The sequence below is a fragment of the Typopeltis vanoorti genome, chromosome 5 (genome assembly GCF_054136105.1).
Source record: "Typopeltis vanoorti isolate ZY-2024b chromosome 5, IOZ_Tvanoo_1.0, whole genome shotgun sequence".
NCBI classification, from domain to species: Eukaryota; Metazoa; Arthropoda; class Arachnida; order Uropygi; family Thelyphonidae; genus Typopeltis; species Typopeltis vanoorti.
In genome coordinates this window covers 72,632,163-72,652,392 of record NC_143553.1, presented here as the reverse complement: position 1 = coordinate 72,652,392, position 20,230 = coordinate 72,632,163, and the positions used below count along the sequence as shown (strand labels likewise).

The window sequence follows — 20,230 nt, the reverse complement described above, 5'->3', positions numbered from 1 at the left end:
CAGGGAGTTCTGATTTTTTTATCCTTACAAACAACCTCACCACATGCCTCTCTGGCAGAATCAATCAATGTTTTCTTCAGAGTTTGCCACTGAATTTCCAAGGTTTGATTCCTGTTCTCAAACTCTTTCATTTTTTCTTCAATAATCTTTGTGTATTTTAGTCTAAAGTTCACATCTGAGAGCTGCTCAACTTTTATTCGCTTTAAAACTTTCTTACATGTTATTCTTTTCAATATGAAATTCAATTTTATCCTGCTCAAGACTAAATAGTGATCACTTCCAATTTCAAATCCTCTGTACACTCTGGTGTCCTGCACCAGGGAGAAAATATCACTATCAACAATAACATAGTCAATGAGACTTTTCTTATTCCTAGCCTCTTCTCTCCATGTGAATTTGTGCACATTTTTATGTTGGAACATGGTGTTAGTAATGACCAGTCCATGTCCTGAGCAGAAATCCAACAGATATTTGCCATTATTATTAGCTTTGCTCTTTTCTCCAAATTTTCCCAAAATATTTTTGTATGTCTCACAATCATTTCCTACTCTGCTATTTAGATCCCCAACAAGGACCAACTTTTCATTTTTCATTGTATCAGTTGCTTTTTCTAAAGCCTCAAAAAATTCCTCCACTTCTACCTTAGTAGAACCTTCTGTGGGACCATAGGCACAAATAAGTCTCATTGTCCAGTTCCCCATTCTCATATTTGCCCACATTACTCTACTTGAGACTGCCTGCCATTCAAGAAGATTAGCCTCGTATTTTGTGTTGAATACTATGGCTACTCCTTCTTTTCCTTGATTGTCATTGCCTGAATATAACATTTTGTATTTATTGCTCAGAAAGAGCTCACCAGTTTTGGTCTTTTTTGTTTCAGTCACCCCTATTATGTCGATCTGGTACTTATCTAATTCCTCAGCTAGCTCCATTTCTTTGCCATTCCGGCTTCTTACGTTGATAGTACCGATCTTTAACTCTGGTGATGTTGAGTTGGGGTTTATTTTCAGATTTGTTCCAGTAGCTGACTTTTCGCTGTTCGCCCTGGTTCCCTGGCGAAAACAACGGGGGCCTTGTTTAACCGGGCGACGCCCCAGCCGGCATGAAATTTTGTCGTGTTGTACCATCATTCTATATTTTGGTTTAACCAATAAGAATACAATTTGGTCGGCTAAATCCCAAATTGCCAGCCCATCCTCGTCCGTTCAGTATCCAAGTAGATACCCAACAGGGTGCACCACGAGAAGGTGAGGATTGGACATTAGGTCAGAAGCCCTGGTCGGTTCTCCGCATTCCTTTAAAGGCTATGTGGAGGTCTCCTCTCAGTTATACAGCTTTGACCCTTAAGCACCCCTCTCCATATTCTCTTTAATAATGCACTTCACTCATCTATCACTCTTTAAGTAAGAAATATAATTCTTACTCTCCTGTTCTTTGCTCTATTATACAACTTCTATGAATGGCCTAGAAAGTTAGTTTTTTGTCCTATAAATTAAAGATACCAAGACTTTATATACTTGGTTTAATCCATTATCTAAGAGATATAAAAGGAAAGTAAAACTCATATTATTATCATTAATCAGGAATAATGAGTCATAATGAAAGGTCCCCAGTAACTATTACTATACTAATCATACTGCACCTTTAATTTGTCTTCACTGTCTCTATATTTATATTCTCTTTAATAATGCACTTCACTCATCTATCACTCTTTAAGCAAGAAATATAATTCTTACTCTCCTGTTCATTGCTCTATTATACAACTTCTATGAATGGCCTAGAAAGTTAGTTTTTGTCCTATAAATTAAAGACACCAAGACTTTATATACTTGATTTAATCCATTATCTAAGTGTAAGCAAACAAAGTTTGTGCCTGAAGTATTTTCAGGACTCGCGCAACTCGTGGTAAAGGTGGTATGACTTCACATCACTTGCCTTAGTATTCCCATAATGCAAAGCATATCTCCTTTCGGACATGTATAATGCTAATCCAGAGTAATTTAATAATAACGTGTGACACCTTTTGGCAACTTGTATGTGAAAATATGACTTCTGCATTACTTCAATCTTAGTATCACCTCTGGGTCTGGGTCACATTGAAGAGACCTCAATAAAGGTTGAAACCTGCCTGGGTAGTGATCCTTCCCTTAATGCATACCATTATACATGTCCAAAAGAAGATGTACTTTACATTATGGGATACTAAGGCAAGTTATGTGAAATCAATACCACCTTTACCACGAGTTGCCCCAAGTGTAAGCAAATTTTGTTTGCTTACACTTGGATAATGGATTAAACCAAGTATATAAAGTCTTGGTATTATTAATTTATAGCATAACCAAGTGAAAAAAACTTCCAACGATTAGTTTTTGTCCCCTTCTTCCACTCTATGAATAATTCTCTCTGCATTTGTCTCCTAAACTCCTCACCAAATTATATGTTTCTACCCTTCCATCACATATCCTCCTTTATCTACAAGGCTCTGTTAAACCTATTCTCCTCATCACCAGGAAAACAGGTGAGCAAATCTGTGCAGAGAAGTTCAGATATTAATATTATCTGATCAGTGCTTAAATACAGAAGAACCTCTTTTTGAATGACCGGTATGAAAGTAATAATGATATCAAGGTAATATTACTTTCATATTAGTCATTCAGTTCTTGTTCAAAATTGTGCAGACTTTATTTTATTTACTATTTTCTCATAAAATATTCTTTTTAACTTTCTCAATTATTGTATATACTTTTAAATCTTAGTTTATTTTAGATTTCATTAAATTTTTATATCTTGAATTTTTATTCTAATCTAAACAAGTGAAAAAAACTTTCTACAAATATAGGGCTCTGATCTAGAGTATTTTAATAATAAGGTACTACACCTTTTTACTACTTGTATATGAGTTCTGCATTAATTCAACCTTGGCATCTCTTCTGGGTCTGGTTTTCACTGATGAATCCTCAATAAAGATCAAAATCAGTATGGGCAACAACTCCTCCGATACTACATTGTATGGGAGGAGTTGTTGCCTTTCAGAATTGTACATTGCAATATACAATTCTGAAAGGAAGTGTGCTTTCCACTATGGGATACTAAGGCAACTGATATGAAGTCATCAGCCTCTATATGCAAGTAACCTAGTCATGAAGACACTTCACACGCAAACATTGTTTGTTTCTACTTGGATAAAGAATTAAACAGGAATATGATTTTCTTGGCAAGTTTAATTTAATTTCTAACCAATTGAAAAAAATATTCCTTATCATCAGTCCAGACATTCTGAAAATAGATTACTCACTTTTCTAAGGCTATATGTTGTATTTTTACATTCTCTTTTGTTTCTTTATTTGTGAATGATATTATTTTATAGGTCTGAGTTTGAATAAGGGGTTATTTATTGGAAGTATTTCCACTTGGTTATACTATAAATTAAAGATACCAAAAACTTATATACTTGGTTTAATCCTTTATCCAAGTGTAAGCAAACAAGTTTGCACCTGCCTGAACTATTTTCAGGACTGAGGCAACTCGTATAAAGAAGCTAATGACTTCACCACATTTCCCTTAGTATCCCATAATGCAAAACACATCTCCTTGCAGACTTGTATAATGCTATGCATTATGGGAAGGGTAACTACTCAGACTAGTTTTGACCTTTATTGAAACTCTGGATTAGAGAAAGTTGTTGGAAGTATGAAAAAACTTCCAACAACTTTCTCTGATCCAGAAGTATACACTACTTGTATATGAAAATATGACCTTCTACGTTACTTCAACCTTAGTATCACCTCTGAGTCTGGCTTCCACTGATGAGACCTCCATAAAGGTCGAAATCAGTCTGGGTAGTGACCCTTCCCATAATGCATAGCATTATACATGTCTGCAAGAAGATGTGCTTTGCATTATGGGATATTAAGGAAAGTGATGTGAAGTCATTAGCTTCTTTATACGAGTTGCCTCAGTCCTGAAAATAGTTCAGGCACAAACTTGTTTGCTTAAACTTGGATAAAGGATTAAACCAAGTATATAATTTCTTGGTATCTTTAATTTAAAGTGGTTGCTTAAGGATCAAAGCTAGATAACCTGGAGGAGATCACATAACCTTTAAGGAATGCAGAGCACTGACTAGGGCTTTAGAGCTTCAGACCTAACAGGACTCCAGAAATCCACTCATGACAGGTATTAGAGAAAAGTAGCAAGTGAATTTTCAGCTTCATTCGAAATGCATTCAGAATATATTATTTTCTTCACATAGTTTACACTTCTTTTTTTCATTTTTAAAACATCTCATTAATCAATATATTTGATCATGGATGGCTGCCAATGTAAAAGAGGCTATTAGAAAACAAAAAAGAAATGATGCCTGGAGAGAAACTGGATGAATGCTTCATCATGATAATGCACCTGCACACACATTAATACTAATCCATCAATTTTTGGCAAAACACAAAACAATGGTTCTGCTTACTCGTCTGGCCTTGCACCAATGAACTCTTTTTGATTTTCCAAATTAAAATTGATGTTGAAAGGCCGACATTTTGAGTAGGTTGACTCGATAAAGAAAAAATCACTAGCAGAACTGTGAAATATACCAAAAGATGTGCTCCAGAAATGTTTCAAAGGATGGAAGAAACACTGGCGACAAAGTGGAGGAGAGTACTTTGAAGGTGACAAGGCCGAACAGCTTCTAAGTTAGACAGGAAAATTTTTGTTTAAAAAGTTTTGGAATTTTTTGGATTTACCGAGAAGGCGAGGTCAGAGTTGGATGCATCTGCGGTGGAAGAGAAGATAAGTTTTCATCCAGTTTATAGTTTTTATTAGTATAATTAAATATAGTTTACACTCGAAGTATCGCTTAAGTAAATTAGCTTACATTACAGTGTATAACATAGTATTTAGCGTTTAGTTGTAGTAATATTTAGTATTTACCATTTAGTTGTAGTAGTTCCTTGGTACTAAGTTAATGATGGCGGTAGCCGAAGCTCCAATTACAAATGCCGTGTCAGCAAGTCCTTCACCATTCAAAGACTCTATTTTGCGTAACATAATACAGGATTTTGTGGCATGTATGTGTCCCAGCAGTTGGATATGTAACCGACAAGAATCTCGAGAGAGACGAGTAGTGTGATAGGTGAAAATAATGAGTGAAATATGAATGAAAAAATAAGAGTGGGGAGTGTCTTGAATGATTGTGAAGTTTTTGGAGATGGTCTTGAATTGGAGGATGAATGGCGAGTAAGAGACTAACTTGCACAGAGAGAGAGAGAGATGAGTTGAAAGAGGAGGTAGAATGTCTTGGGAATGAGATAAGAAATATGAAAGAGGAGATTAGGTGAATGGAAGAGATGAATGCAATGAATCAGAGGAGGAGCGAGAGAGAGAAATGGGAATGATAGAAGAGAAGAGAATAGGCACAGTAAGAGAGAGAGGGAATGATAGAAGAGGAGAGAATAGGAGCAGTTGAAGAGAGGGAATGAGAGAGGTTGGGGTATGGCAATGATAGAAGAGGAGAGAATAGAAACAGTAGAAGAGAGGGAATGAGAGAGTTATGGGAATGATAGAAGAGGAGAGAATGGAAACAGTAAGAGAGAGGAAATGGGAAGAATACGATGGAATGCTGGAACCAGTGATAGAGTGATGCCAGGACAGCAGGTAATTAGGGGAACACACAGAGAACGGGTTAGAGGAGAAAGAGCGAGGGATGCAGGGTGAGCAGTCAAGGAACAGAGTGGTAAAAGGTGTGATGTATGGAGACTCAATGATTCGTGGCGTGCAAGATAGGATGCCAGAGGAGTGTTTGCCTAGAGCATAGGTTCACAAACTTTTTCGGGCCACTGCCCACTTTGCAAGACATAAATTTTGTAACGCCCCCCCCATTATAAGTTTTCTGCATTTTGTCCAAATAATAATAAATAATAATTAATAAATAAAATAATTACACAAGATATAAACAACAAACCTACAAAACATAACCACAGAAAACAGTATAATATATAAAAGTGGTTTTATATATTTTATATACATTTTGAAATGAAATATAACGAATATATTTGCTACTGTAAACATAACCTATTATACACACATATATACACAGGCTCTATTTTCTCATTGACATAGAAAATTGACATCTATTTCTATCTGACATAGAAATTTTCAAATGAATAAATAATTGAAATGTTGTTGTTGTTGTCTTGTCCTTTGAAGAGTCTTAGATGTTTCCATGTGCTCCTTGTACTGCTTTGGCTATGTCTGTGATTTTGTTTGTATAGAGCTGTTGTTCAGGATTAGGATCTATTTCTTGCAAGGCTGCTGTAATTGCTGGACAGGTAAAGATGCGAGTGGGTGTCAGTTCAGTATTGGGGCAGTTGTTGCAGTTTCTATATGTTCTCGTATCATCTGTATTGATCTTCATTCCTCTATAATGTCCTGTTCGTAGTCTTGCTATCGTGGTGGAGGTCCTTCTGTCAGCATTGATCTCGGGAATTTGATGTTGTATCACTGATTTCAATGGAATTAGTTTAGCTTTTGCTAGTGCATTGGCATCAGCAAGAGTTATCATATGAGTTTCTTGGTTGAGTTCTCTGGCCTCTTTTGCTAATTTATCAGCTGCTTCGTTGTGATCAATGCCTACATGAGCAGGAATCCATTGTAAAATGCAACTTTTACCTAAATACTTTAGTTGATTTAAGAGTTTATGGATGTCTTGTGTGAGCTTGGTATTGCCATTTTTGATTGCCTCCATAGCTGATCTTGAGTCACTGTAAATTATAATTCCTTCAGATTGTTGAGATGATGATAGATTTAAGTAGGCTTCTAGTGCTTTATTTATTGCGTAGAGTTCGCTGGTAAAATTGGAAGCGATTCTCCCAGATCCAACTTTTATTGAAAGTTTTTCACCTTTCGGGAGTAGAAGGAGAACACCAGCGCCTCCATTAATCATATTGGTGTCTGATGATCCATCGGTATAACAAATAACCTGTTTGGAGGATGAAAGAAGGTTGATGGTATTTAGGCCTTTTCTTTAAGCATTTCTTTTGGTTCTTTTTTTGTACAGAGTTTAGTAAGGATTAGATTTATGGAGGTATTTGAAGGTAAAGGACTGGAAAATAGAGGTTCTTTGTTTATGTGAACATTTAGCTGATCAAGACCTATTTCTTTCCTGATAGTGTCATCATATTGTAAAGTTGATGATCTGTGAAGTCTGCAATTTTGGTTCCAATGTTCATAAGTTTTTAGGGAGATATGATCACTTTGGTAGCTTCTGATATTATTTATGAATTTTATGGTGGCAAATTTTCGTCTGTCCTCCAGCAGGTCAAGCCCACATTCCTGTTGGGCTCTGATGTTGTTAGTGGATGAGACTGCACCAATGATAATCTTGGATGCTTTTGCTTGTATTTTGTCTAAAATAATTGAAATAGAAAATTGATAAAAAAATTGATCATGTAAGACGGCATAAGATAAATTAAAATGCAATATTTAAATTTTAAATGATTATCTAATCGCAAAATCACGAAAATAATGAATTTTTAAATATATATTATTCATTTCCTCTATAAAGAGCCACCGACTCCTAGACTGCCTGAACACCCCCAAATGCTTCTGATCCCATTATCCCCCCTAGAAGGCTTCAGTGCCCACTGAGGGGTGGTATCGCCCACTTTGGGAACCTATGACCTAGAGGAACGATATAAATTGTGGCTATGGCAATTAAGCGTGGCGAAAGGGTGAATGAAATGATTGTGATGGTGGGCACGAATGACTTGAGAGTCAGTGTAAATCAGGTGGCAAGAGATCTGAGATTCATGCTTGAGATTGTACAAAAGAAAACGCAGAGAGGAAAGTTAGTGCGTGTGTGTGTGTGTGTGTTACCCATGTATGATAATGATGAGTTGAGCAGATGAGCAGTAATAATGAACAGCATAATAGCCAGAATGTGTCAGAAGAGAGGATTGGAATATGTGGATGCTTGGAGGGTATTTGAGGACAGAAAGGAACTGTAGACTGCTTGCATTTGAATGAGGAAGGATGTACACATCTGGAGAGATTGCAGTTTTCTGAACGAATTGGTGTGTCAATGCAGGGGAAACTAGAATTCCCAAGGTGGATGGTAGCAGGGGTAGCCTCTTGTGGGAATGGGTGCTTGGGGGAAGGAGGACAACATAAGGTAACACTGAGTCCAGTGGGGATCTGTAGGGAATAATGACAGGTATAGAAGCAGTGAAATTTTTATGCTTTATACTAATGCCAGGTGTATCCGAAATAAAGGAGATGAAGTGGTGGTGCTGATAGCATCAGCCTGGCCAAAGATTATTGGGATCTCTGAGACATGGTTGACGTAAGATGATCTAATAACAGGAATAGAAGTAGCAGGGTACAGCATTTTTTGGCAGGATAGGAAGGGAAAACATGGTGGTGGAGTACTGCTTATGATAAGTGATCATTTATGTCCTCTAAGAGTGGAGGCTTTGGAAGGCAGTGACACTAATGGTTTTGAAAGCATATGGCGTAAAGTAGAGATGGACAAGACAGGATATTTAGTGGGGTGTTGCTACAAGCCAAGGAACACAGAGGGTGTGGAGCAGGAGATGTTTAGGCAGTTGAGCTTGGCAAGTACAAGAAGAATGATTGTTATGGGAGATTTTAACTACAGCAGTAGTTAAGGAAGAGAGAAAAAAAGTTGTAGGAAGAGGAAAATGCATGTAGTAATAAGGGAATGGAATTTCTAGAATTCTTGAGGGACAAATGTCTTAGGAAACATGCAACAGAGGGAACAAGAGGTTCAAGAGTTTTGGATTTGATCATAGCATCAGAAGAGCTGATAATAACTCAGATGACATACCCCCCCCCACACACCCAGTTGGAGAGAGGTGGCCATGTGGTTTTGATTTGGAAGATGAATAGACATGCAGGAATATCAAAGAAAAGGGAACATATGTGGAATTATAAGGTGAGTGATTATGGAATTATAAGGTGAGTGATTATAATAGTGTTAGATATCAATTGGGGGCAGTTCCATGGAGAGTGGGATTGGAAAGCCAGGATATCATTAGTGCTTGGGAAATTGTGAAGAAATATTTGTTAGCAGCAATAGTAAGCTGTATTTCATGAGCGAAGAAGCAGATACAATTTGGTGTAAAGTGGATGACAAACGATACCAAACAGGAACTGAGGATAAAAAAGAGATTATGGAAGAGATATAAGGAGAGGGGTAGAAAGCAGATGCATGAAGAATATAAGACTCAGGCCAGAAGAGTGACTAGTATGGTGAAGAATGCAAAACTGGAATATGAGAAGAGATTGGCACTTAGATCCAGAGAAAATCCTAGGGAATTTTTTAGCTATGTGGCCAGTAGGAGGAGAAATGATTGTGGAAGAATAACATTGCAGGATAAAAATGGGAATAGAGTGACTGATGCAGAGGACATAACGGAGTTGTTCAATGAGCACTTTATTGCAGTATTTCATTCTGGAGAAGAAGGTTTTAATACTAGAGGGGTAGGGCAGGTTCAAGGTTTAGAGGTGCAAGAGGAGTGTGTTCCAAATACTGATTACTCTGAATGTCAGTAAAGCCGTGGGACCAGATGGTATTTCGCCATGAGTTCTGAGAGGAATGTGCTAAAGAACTAACAGCTCCTTTGACCTGGCTTTTCAATGAAAGGCTAGCTATGGGAAAGGTACCCAAGGAATGGAAGGAAGGTAAGATAGTGCCATTAAATAAGGGTGGTAGCTGACGAGGTGTCTAATTATAAGCCAATTTGCGTGTCTTCAGTACTTGTTAGTGAGGGATTATATACTGCGTTGGGCAGGTGAGGGTAATGTTTTTTGTGAGAATCAACATGGATTTGTTAAGGGGTGCTCTTGCTTTAGTAATATGATTGCCTTTTATAATAAAGTGACAAGAGCAGTTGATGAAGGCATACACTGCATTTTATTTTATTTTTTTTTTTTTTTTTTGATTTTGCAAAGCATTTGACAGGGTGGCACATGATAAGCTGATATTTAAGTTACAGCACATGGGTTTAGATGTCGTGTTAATCAACTGGATTCAGGATTGACTTTCTGATAGGTATCAGAGAATTGTGTGTGTATGGCGGTGCAATATCAAGGAACCAGAAGGTTAAAAGTGAGGTTCCACAGAGCTTAGTACTGGGACCTGTATTGTTTAACCTTTATATCTATGACATTGTCAATGGATTGCAAGGAGATATTCAGTTGTTTGCAGATGATGTGAAGCTGGGAAGGGTTATTAGTAATAGTGCAGATGTGGTAGCCCTGCAAGAGGATTTGAATAAACTAGACAGATGGGCAAATGAATGGGGCAAAGGGTCAGTTTAACGCAGCAAAATGTAAAGTCTTGAAGTTTGGGATACATCGATGGGAGGCTGCATACTCAATTGGAGGAGCTGTACTGAAGGAAGTAGGGGAGACAAGAGATCTCGGGGTGATGATTGATAGAAAACTGAAATTCAGGGAACATATTGCAAAGGTGGTGAAGGTAACCCAGAGGAGTGCTGCAATACAGAGGGGTGCTGATCTGCAGAGATAGAAGAGTTATTATTCTGTTGTATAAAACCCTGATCAGACCACACTTAGACTATTGTTCTAAAATTTGGTCCCCAGAATTTGAAGGGGATAAATTAACCTTGAAAAGAGTACAGCAATGGATAACAAAGATGGTTTCAGGACTGTACAATGTTAGTTATGAGGATTAGCTGAGGGAATGTGGACTTCAGAGTTTAGTGGAGAGAAGCAGAGGTGATATGATCTAGAATTTTAAACTGCCGAGAGGCAGTTACAGGGTGGACACTGGGGGAGTTCTTTCACTGCTGGAACAGCAGGAAGGAGCGATGACAAGAGGCTATTGCAAGAGGGTGAGGAGTGGTTTCTTTCTGTGGAGGGTGGTTGAACCGTGGAATGCATTACCTGATAGAGTGGTGAGAGCAAGAACGGTTAATGAGTTCAAGGAGTGGTGGTGTGATAGATTTTGTGTTTTCCTAGGAAAGCCCTCCCACAATGAGTCTCTTGACTCCATGGAGGCCTGAATAATAGTAATAATTTCCAAGGCAGATCTCATATATACAGAATGCCTGACATATGTAACAGACAATTTAGTATTTAAAAAAAATTAATGGTGCAGCAATGTAATTTCATTAACTAATGAAATTATGAAAAATAAGTTATTATAAACACAAAAATTACAGCTGGCACAATTTGATTAAATACTCTAGTACATCTATATATCTCATTCTTTCAACATTCTTTACCCTTAAGTTTGCAATTGTAATAGTATTTTTGTAAACTTCTTTTCACAGCTTATAAATGAATTAGCTTTGTGTAATTAAATACAGGCATATACCATTGATTTACCAACACCCTTGGTTCCAGAGCTTGACCAAACTTGCCATTTTGCTGGAGCAATAGAGATCACATAATAATAATTCATTGGTACACCTCCAATTCAATAATTATACTCTTCCCATATCTCTGAGGTACCATGAACTACTAGAAACTTATATATTAAATGTAAATTAAATGTGAATTATGTGATTAAATAAAATATGTTAGTATAAGTGATACAGTACAATATGGACTTATGCTTAATACCACCACCACACCACTTCTATGAACTGACCCATGCACCCACATAATGCCATATGTAGTGGCCAAATTAACTAGTCGGGTGGTCGCCAGAATTTCAAGTGTGCTCTTGTAATTTTATCCAGCCTAAGGGAAGTGCCACACTATCCATTGCCATAAAATTGGCGGTGTACCTGAAAATTTTGCATAATGAAAGGCTTTTTAATATGGTTATTTAAAAAAATAAATTATCTTGCAAAGATATATGTCAAAATGTGTGTGTCAAAAGCAAGTCTGGCTCCATAACAAGTGCTACCTACTTTCTTGTTGTTTGCGTGAATTTTATTATTTTTCTTCATAACATTCAGTTTTTTTAAAACATCACCTATAACAATATTTAAATAAAGCAGATTGATACTTTGGGTGAATAAATTTTTTTTTGTGACTAGTATACTTAAGTTTTATTTCTTGAGTCCTGAGACCTAATGTCCAATCCTAACCTTCAAGTGGTGCATCCAGATAGCAAGTATTCACTGAGTGCTGAACTACTAATGAAGATGAGATGGAAATTGGGACATAACCAACAAAAACTGTATTCTCTGTTGGCATAAAGTAGAAACAAACATGATGGGTACAACATAATGAAATTTCATACCAGCTGAAATATATGACTGTATATAAGAAATATCAAGAAAGGAGAAAACTTAGCCACTAGAACAAATTTAATGACAGGAGAATGGAAGATAGGCACTATCAACATAAGCAGCATCAACAGAAAAGAAGTTGAACTGGCAGAAGAATTAGAGAAGTACCATGTGGATATAATTAATGTTACTGAGGTGAAGATTAAGATAAGTGAGATCATGCTAAATAATAAATATAGGAAATTAAATTCAAGTAGCAGTAGCATTAAATTTAACACCAAACACAAATATAAACTTGACTAGCAGGTAATTTTATGTCGATTTATGTGGGCAGTTTCAAACTGAAGAACTGGATAATGAAACTTATTTTTGCCTATGGTCCAACACTGAAGATTCTAAGGAAGAAGTGGAGGAATTTTGTGATTCATTAAAAAGGCAAGTTGACATAAAGAAAATAAAAAGTTGGTCTTGTTCGAGATCTTAAGAACAAGTAGGAAATGAATCTCAGGTAGCATATAGAAATGTTTTGGGAAAATTAGGAAAAAAAGAATAAAGCTAATAATAATGGTAAGTACCTAATGGATTTCTGTTCAGGACACAGACTAGTCATCACTAACACCATGTTTCAACAAAAAGATATGCACAAATTCACACACAAGACACACAAAAAAAGAAAAGTATTATTGATTATATTAATCCTTCACTGATATCTTCACACTAGTTTACAATATAAGAACATATAAGGGATTTGAAATTGGGAGTGATTATCATTTAATTTAAGCAATAAAATGTTAATATATAAGAAGGTTTTAAAAAGAATTAAAGTTGAGCAGCTTTTACAGGTGAACTATAAACCTAACTATACAAATATTATTCAAGAAAAAATTACAGAATTCAAAATCAAGAATCAAACCTTGGAGTCCCAGTGGAAAATCTCTGAGAAAATACTGACTGATTCAACTAGGCAATCATGTAGTGAAGTTATCCAAAAAGATAGAAAAATCAGAACTCCATGGTGGATGCAAAAAGTTAAAGAGTCAGTCCTAGAAAAGAAAAAAAAAAAGCATATTAAAAGCAACTAGCAAGTAAATCATTAGATGTCCTAGGAGAATACACAAAAAATATAAGAAAGCAAAGCAACGTGTAAAAATAACTCAACAAAATTCATGGGAATACTTCAACATAGAAGAAAGAATATAGAAGAAAATATCAGGAAGGTGGTAAAATTGTGGAGACTGATGAAAAAATCTTAGAAATGGAGGAAAGAAAAACCAAGTTTTTTCTGCTACAGCAGCTAGATTAAGACCAAACAGAGGTTTTCAAGATCAGATTTTCATTTTACAAATAGTTGAGAATCATAGGAGTATAACAAAATTCTAATTTAAGTTTCGTAGATCTGAAAGACATATGACAAGGTGCCAAAAGAAAATCTGTTCAGAATTCTACAATTATTTTGGGTAAATGTAACATAATACATAGTGTATTTAAGTTAAATCAGTAGTCAGAATTGGAGGAAGTACAGGAAGGTGGTTTGATGTAAAATCATGTGTGAGAAAAGGGTGCACTATCTCTACTCTTATTCCTCATCTATGTGGATCACATTATGAAAGAAAGTGGCATTAAACAACTTGATATCAGAATTGGAGATATCAAACCTAGATTTATGAAGATAATGTACTCCTGAAGATGTGCAGTGCAAGTTTCTAGGATTATTTAACTCAATAACAGCTGTAACAAATTCGGTGTAAAAATTTGTTACAGCTGTTATTGATCTTTTTATAAAACTTGGCAGTGACATAGAAAACTTCAAATGCATTCTTAATATAATAAGTTAAATATTTCAGCCCTTTAGGCATAATTTTTATTAAAGATGACAAATTAAATATGGAAAATGACAGCAGAATAAGAGAGCTGGTATAGTGGGGAGCCAGCTCAATAAATTTATATGAAATAAGAGAGAAATTAGCCAAAACACTAAATTAGCAGTATAAGCAACAGCAGTATAAATAAAGGAAATGATCAAGGAGTAGAGACCAGAAATGAATTATGAGAAAAATTGGGTCAGTGAACAGATGGCATCAATGGCAGATATTAAAAATAAAGATGTTAGAAAGCAATTTGATACTGTTAGGATTCAGTAATATATAATCAGAGGTAATGTAAGGTGGTATGGTCACTTACACAGAATGGGAGAGGAAAAGTTAGCAAAATAGATGTTTAACCATGCTACCAGCCAAGACTCTATAGACGTCAAGGTTATCATGGATGCGAAGTGCATATTAAAATTGTAATAACCATTGATATTACATTGAAATATATGATGGATAAGAAGCGTATGAGGATGAGTATTGATCCATAATGGCCGGTAAGGTGGTTAATGCCAAGATGGCAGGAAAATAAATAAACAAAGAAAGACTAACGTCCTAGGTGAATTGATGCAGTTAGTAGTACATTTTTATTTATTTTTTTATATTGTCTGGAAATCCTGTTCTAGAGACCAAACATGCCGTTGTGGATTTCTTACTGACTTTTTTTATTGAATTTTTGAATCTTACCTTGAACGGAACATGGTGGTGGTACACACTGGGTCAAACAGATGAGTGTCATGAAAATTAAATGCGGTTAATGACTAATTTTTTTAAAATGTTTTGATGTCGTGATTGCAATATGTATGCATGGCAAAATGTGAAAAATGTATTGGTGGAGAGACGGAACAGGATACAAGAGAAAATATGGATTTGTAGAAAGTGTGATATTTTGTTAGACTATGAGTTAACAAAAGTGAAACAGACTGAATGAATGAAAGTTAGCGTAAATGAAAGAAACAAAACAAAAGATAGTGAGACTGAGAGAGTGAAAGAATGCAAGAATGAAGAAGCAAAAGTAAGTGATATGGGAGTAAAGAAGTATGAATGAGGAAACGGAAGTAAGGTGCAGCAGTAGCGAGACTATGGTAGTGACAGAGAGTAAAATTGCTGGAATGCAAGATTTGAAGAAAGAGTTATTCAAAATGAAAAATTAAATTAGGAATACATGGAATGATGTTAAATGTTTAGGAGAAACAAATGAAAGTTTGCAAAAGAATAGAATGAAAGAAAAATGGATAAAAGAGATGACGAATGATTCAAGAATAGCAGCATATGGAGATTCCGTTGTTAGAGGATTGGTTAATGAGAGAGTCCATAAGGTTTGCTATCCAGGAGGGAAAATGAGCAAGAGAATTAGTGATGGTAGTGGAGACAAATGATTTAAGTAAACATAAGTAGAATGTAAGGGTAGATATCAGTAGTTTATTGACGACAGTGAAAGATAACAGTACAGTGGGAAAGGTTCTCAGTGTGTTGCTGAGGTATGACAATGATGAGCTGGGATGGAGATCCAGAATTATGAAGGGTATGCTGATGAATGTATGGCATGTATTTGAACCAAAAATGGAATTATACAGACACGAGAAATTACATTTGAATGGCTTTGGAGTGAGTGAACTGGAGAAACTGTTGCTAGATGGAAGTGTAGTGTATGATGCAAGCAAGAGATCAGAAGAGGTGAAGTGAAAGATCAGGAGACTGGTAGTGTAGTGAATGTATGTATGAGGGAAGATCCACATAGAAATAGAACAGATCAGGATGTGAGCAGGATAGTTGAGACTGAGTGGATACACATGGTGAGCGATAATAAAGGTGATTAGGAAAGGTGGGAAAATCACAACCGACAAGTGGCTTAGGTAGGACTGGTTATAGACTTAGAAGTGGACTGTTGTGTTTATTTACAAATGCCAGGAGCATCAGAAATAAGAAAGATTAAATTGTTTCACTGATTGAGTTTATTTGCCCCCAAATCATAGGAATAAGTGAAACATGGATGAATGAAAATGATATCCTAACAAGAATAGCTTGAGGTCACTGGAAAGGTATGAGGTCAGATTAATGGAATGCCATCTGCAAAACCATTGGACAGGAAGAAGAGGAAGAGGAGAGAGAGTGATGATATAATTGACACATAACTTAATGAGGGTTTGCACAAGATTCAAACATAAGGAATTTATCATAGAGAGAAAGAGAAAGGAACAGAACATGAAGTTATCCCTGTTACTTTGTTTTGTTTGAGGATGAGGGAATGGAATGTATTTTGGATTGCCTGAAAGTATGGCAAGTACAGAAACAGTAAACAAGTTCAGAGAGAGAGAGAGATTTTAATGCCTTGAACTTGTTTGTGACATTGTGCATGATGGCAAGAACCTCCCATGTCTTTTATCTATTCATGATGATGATAATAATAATAATAACGATAACGAAGATATTTTTAGACTTTGTGTATCATGAGGAAAGAAAAATATATATTATGAACCTAATGAAAAATACAGTAGTCCTCCTTATCTGCTGGTTCACTTTCTGCAGTTTCAGTTACCTGTGATCAACCTCAGTCTGAAAATATTAAATGGAAAATTCTTGAAATAAACAATTCATAAGTTTTAAATTGTGTGCCATCCTGCTCTGTCCAGCCCAGGATAAGATTCATCACTTTGTCCAGCATACAGAGTATCCACACTATACTGTATAATGATACTACCTGCCTGTTTAGTCACTTAGTAGTCATCTCAGTTATCAGATTGACTGTCATGGTATCGCTGCACTTGTGTGTCCAAGTTACCCTATTTTACTTGAACATAAAAGATTAGTGATGCTGGCAATTTGGATATGCCAAAATGAAACCGTAAAGTATTTCCTTTAAGCAAAAAGATGAAAGTTCTCAACTTCATAAGGAAAGAAAAAAAATCATATGCTGAGGTTGCTAAGATTTCATTCACATAACTTTTATTACAGTCTCTCTCTATTTCTCTTGTCTGTCCTAGGACAGGTTTAGTCCCCCTCCTAATGAGGGGCTACTGGCGAATTAATGCAGCTGGTTCACCACTCCACTGCCGCATCCCCTAAGGGTGATGTACCAGTACCAGTGTGTGTGTTCATGGGGCCGGTTTGCCTGCTTGCAGGATGAAAAACCCTGCTGTCCACGCCCAAGATCGGCTAACTTGGCTATGGCTGAGGAAGATCCTTAAGCTTCTCATGTCGGCGACGGGAATCGAGCCCAGGACACTCCTTCCCCAGGCATATGGTTTGCGAAGCACATAGCCACTAGGCTAACTGTGGCTTTATTACAGTATATTGTTATAATTGTTCTATTTTATTAATAGTTATTGTTATCTCGTACTGTGCCTAATTTATCAATTAAACTTGATCATAGGTATGCATATATATATAGGAAAAAACATAGTATATATAGGGTTCGGTACTAGTACTATCTGCAGTTAGAGGTATCCACTGGGGATATTGGAGCTTATCCCCAGTAGATAAGGGGGGGGGGCAACTATAATGGTATGCTGTGATTAGCACATAAAAAAACACAAAAAGAGAGAGAGAGAGGGAGGGAGAAACAAAAATCATCTCACCTTATAAGCAGGAATTGAAGCTCCATAAGGGGCACCAGAGGGATCTGTATCCAAACCTTCAAACTGAATATGAGCAATAGAGGTATCTTCAGGGTTTATCTTAGCATATTTGAGCACATCCACAAGTCGAACACCAGTCCAAGTAGCATTTGATATTGCTGCTGCATCCCAGCTTAAACCCTTAACTTTTTTAACCTGATAACAGAACAAATAGACTGATTATTGGAATTCTAGTTAAAGTTCTACCTAAAAATAAGAGAGAAAAAAAAATAATCTTTTATCAAACAGTCTTGCACTATGACTTGATTAACAATAAAAACTGCTATCCATGCTGTTGTTGGTTGTTGTTAGCCTAAATGTCTCACAGAAGTGCAGAGGCCTCCCCCAACTTCTCCCACTCTCTCCTTTCCCAGGTCACTCTTGTTCATGTGACATCTAGCCATTTTTCAATGTCATCTCTACATCTTTTTCTCTGTCTTCCAGGTTTTCTGACTCCTTCTCTCGGCAGCCACTCTTGATCTCTTTGACCACCTATTATTTTGATATCTTGCCAATCCCATTTTGATTTCCTAGCTCTCCAAATGATGTATTTTTATTTTTGTTAGGTCTTTTAAGTCCTTGTTCCTTATTCTATCTAATCTGGATACTCCAAGTAAACTCATCTCCATTACTCTTTGGCAAACTTGGAGCTTTTTTTTTTTGTTCTGTGTATTGGTTAATAACCAAGTCTGAGAATCATAAATCCATGCTATCCATGCACTCTACATCAAATGAATGGTAGGATTAGCAAGCTGTTAAGAATTTCTAACTATTAATATTTCCATTGTTTTCTCATAGCAATGTCTGTAACAAAGTTATTTATCAAAAGAATGTTAGCAAGCAGTGGCACTTTTATAAAAATATGATAAGTGTCATAAAAGTTATATATACATCTTAAAAGTTAGGTGTATAATGTTTTAAGTTATTTCATCAAACTTGGACACATATTTGTTTATGTACTGTACACATAATTTTGTTCTGCTTCATTTTACCACTACAAGTAGTCCAATTGAAACCAAAACTGAAATGACTTAGAAAATTTAGCAGGATCCTTCATACCATTCATTAATTCCACCTAGCTCACATAGAATTATTAATATCAATTCATATTATTTTCCTAGATTATTCAATAAAAATGCACTAACTAAAACTGAATTGCAGGGACATCTTTGACTCTGCAGTCCATTGGTTAAAGAGAAAGAAAGAGAGCAGCCTTGCTATCACTTAAATACAAATTTTATTAAATTTGGGATAGCAAAGCTGCTCTCTTTCTCTCTCTCCAACCAATGAACTGTGGGGTCGAATCTCACTATAGATGTGGATATTTGTGAATTAGGTGGTAGATGAATTTCATGACCTGGTGTGAGACCACTGTCCCACTTGCAGGAGGCCTGAAGCGGCTTGAAAAAGTTCCCTGTTTAATCTCAAGAGTAGGGTTTCTGGACTAGATTAACTTTCAACTTATCTGTAGAACTAGCAATAAGTCGATCATACCACTCCTTGAAATTATCCACAGTCTGCACATTCACCACCCTCTCAGGCAATGCATTCTATGCTCCCACCACTCTCCATGCAAAAAAACTTACTTCTTACCCTTTTGCAACTTCCAGGAATGACCTTTTGTCCTTGTTCCTTTCCCTCATTCTACCATAGGAAAATTTTCCTCAGTGTTAACCACGCTACTCGGCAGGACGCATATACACATCCAGTTTATCATGGATGCGAAGTGCATATTAAAATTGTAATACCATTGAATTACATTGAAATATATGATGGATACGAAACGTATGAGGATGCGTATTTGATCCATAATCGCCGGTAAGGTTAATATGATAATAACCCTCCAACAGCTTAAATGTCTCAATCATATCCCCCCCCCCCCCCCCCGCTTTGTCTTCTATCCACCAAACTCTGCAGTCCACATGCCCTCAGTCTATCCTCATAATCAGCATTATACAGTCCTGACATAATTTTGGTTATCCATCTCTGCACCTGTCCAAGGTTACTTCATTCCTTTCAAATCCCAGTGACCAGATTTGAGCAGAGAAATCCAGTTGTGGTTTATTAAAGCTTTATACAATGGGACAAGCACATTTTTATCTTTCATGGTCAATGTTCTCCTCAAAATTGTCACAAATCTCTCAGATGTTTTCACAACCTTTACAATATGACCTTGGAACTTTAAATCTCTATCCACAATTACCCCAAGATCCCTTGCTTCCTACACTTCTTCCAGTATATCTCCATCAAGTGAGCATGAAGCATCCCATCTATCGATCCCAAAATTTAAAACCTTACATTTAGTTGCATTAAACTGACATCCACGTGTCTTTGCCCACCCTTCCAGCTTATTCAAATCCTCTTGAAGAGCCAAAACATCAGCACTATTACAAATAACCCTCCCAAGCTTAACATCATCTGCAAACAACTGAACATCTCCCTGTAGCCCTGTGACATTTTCATTCACATAAAGACTGAACAGCAATGGTCCCAGGACTGAACCCTGCAGAACTTCATTTGTAAC

At 36.4% G+C, this 20,230-nt stretch overlaps 1 protein-coding gene across 3 annotated transcripts in view; it reads right to left on the bottom strand.

Moving 5' to 3' along the window:
• Positions 1–20,230, bottom strand: part of shop (sulfite oxidase) — a 151,657-nt gene that overhangs the window by 21,367 nt on the left and 110,060 nt on the right. For all 3 annotated transcript variants that reach the window (XM_090392513.1, XM_090392512.1, XM_090392514.1), the window contains one exon: positions 17,668–17,862. In XM_090392513.1, the coding sequence (XP_090248639.1) occupies positions 17,668–17,862 (195 nt within the window). The remainder of the gene's footprint in view (positions 1–17,667; positions 17,863–20,230) is intronic.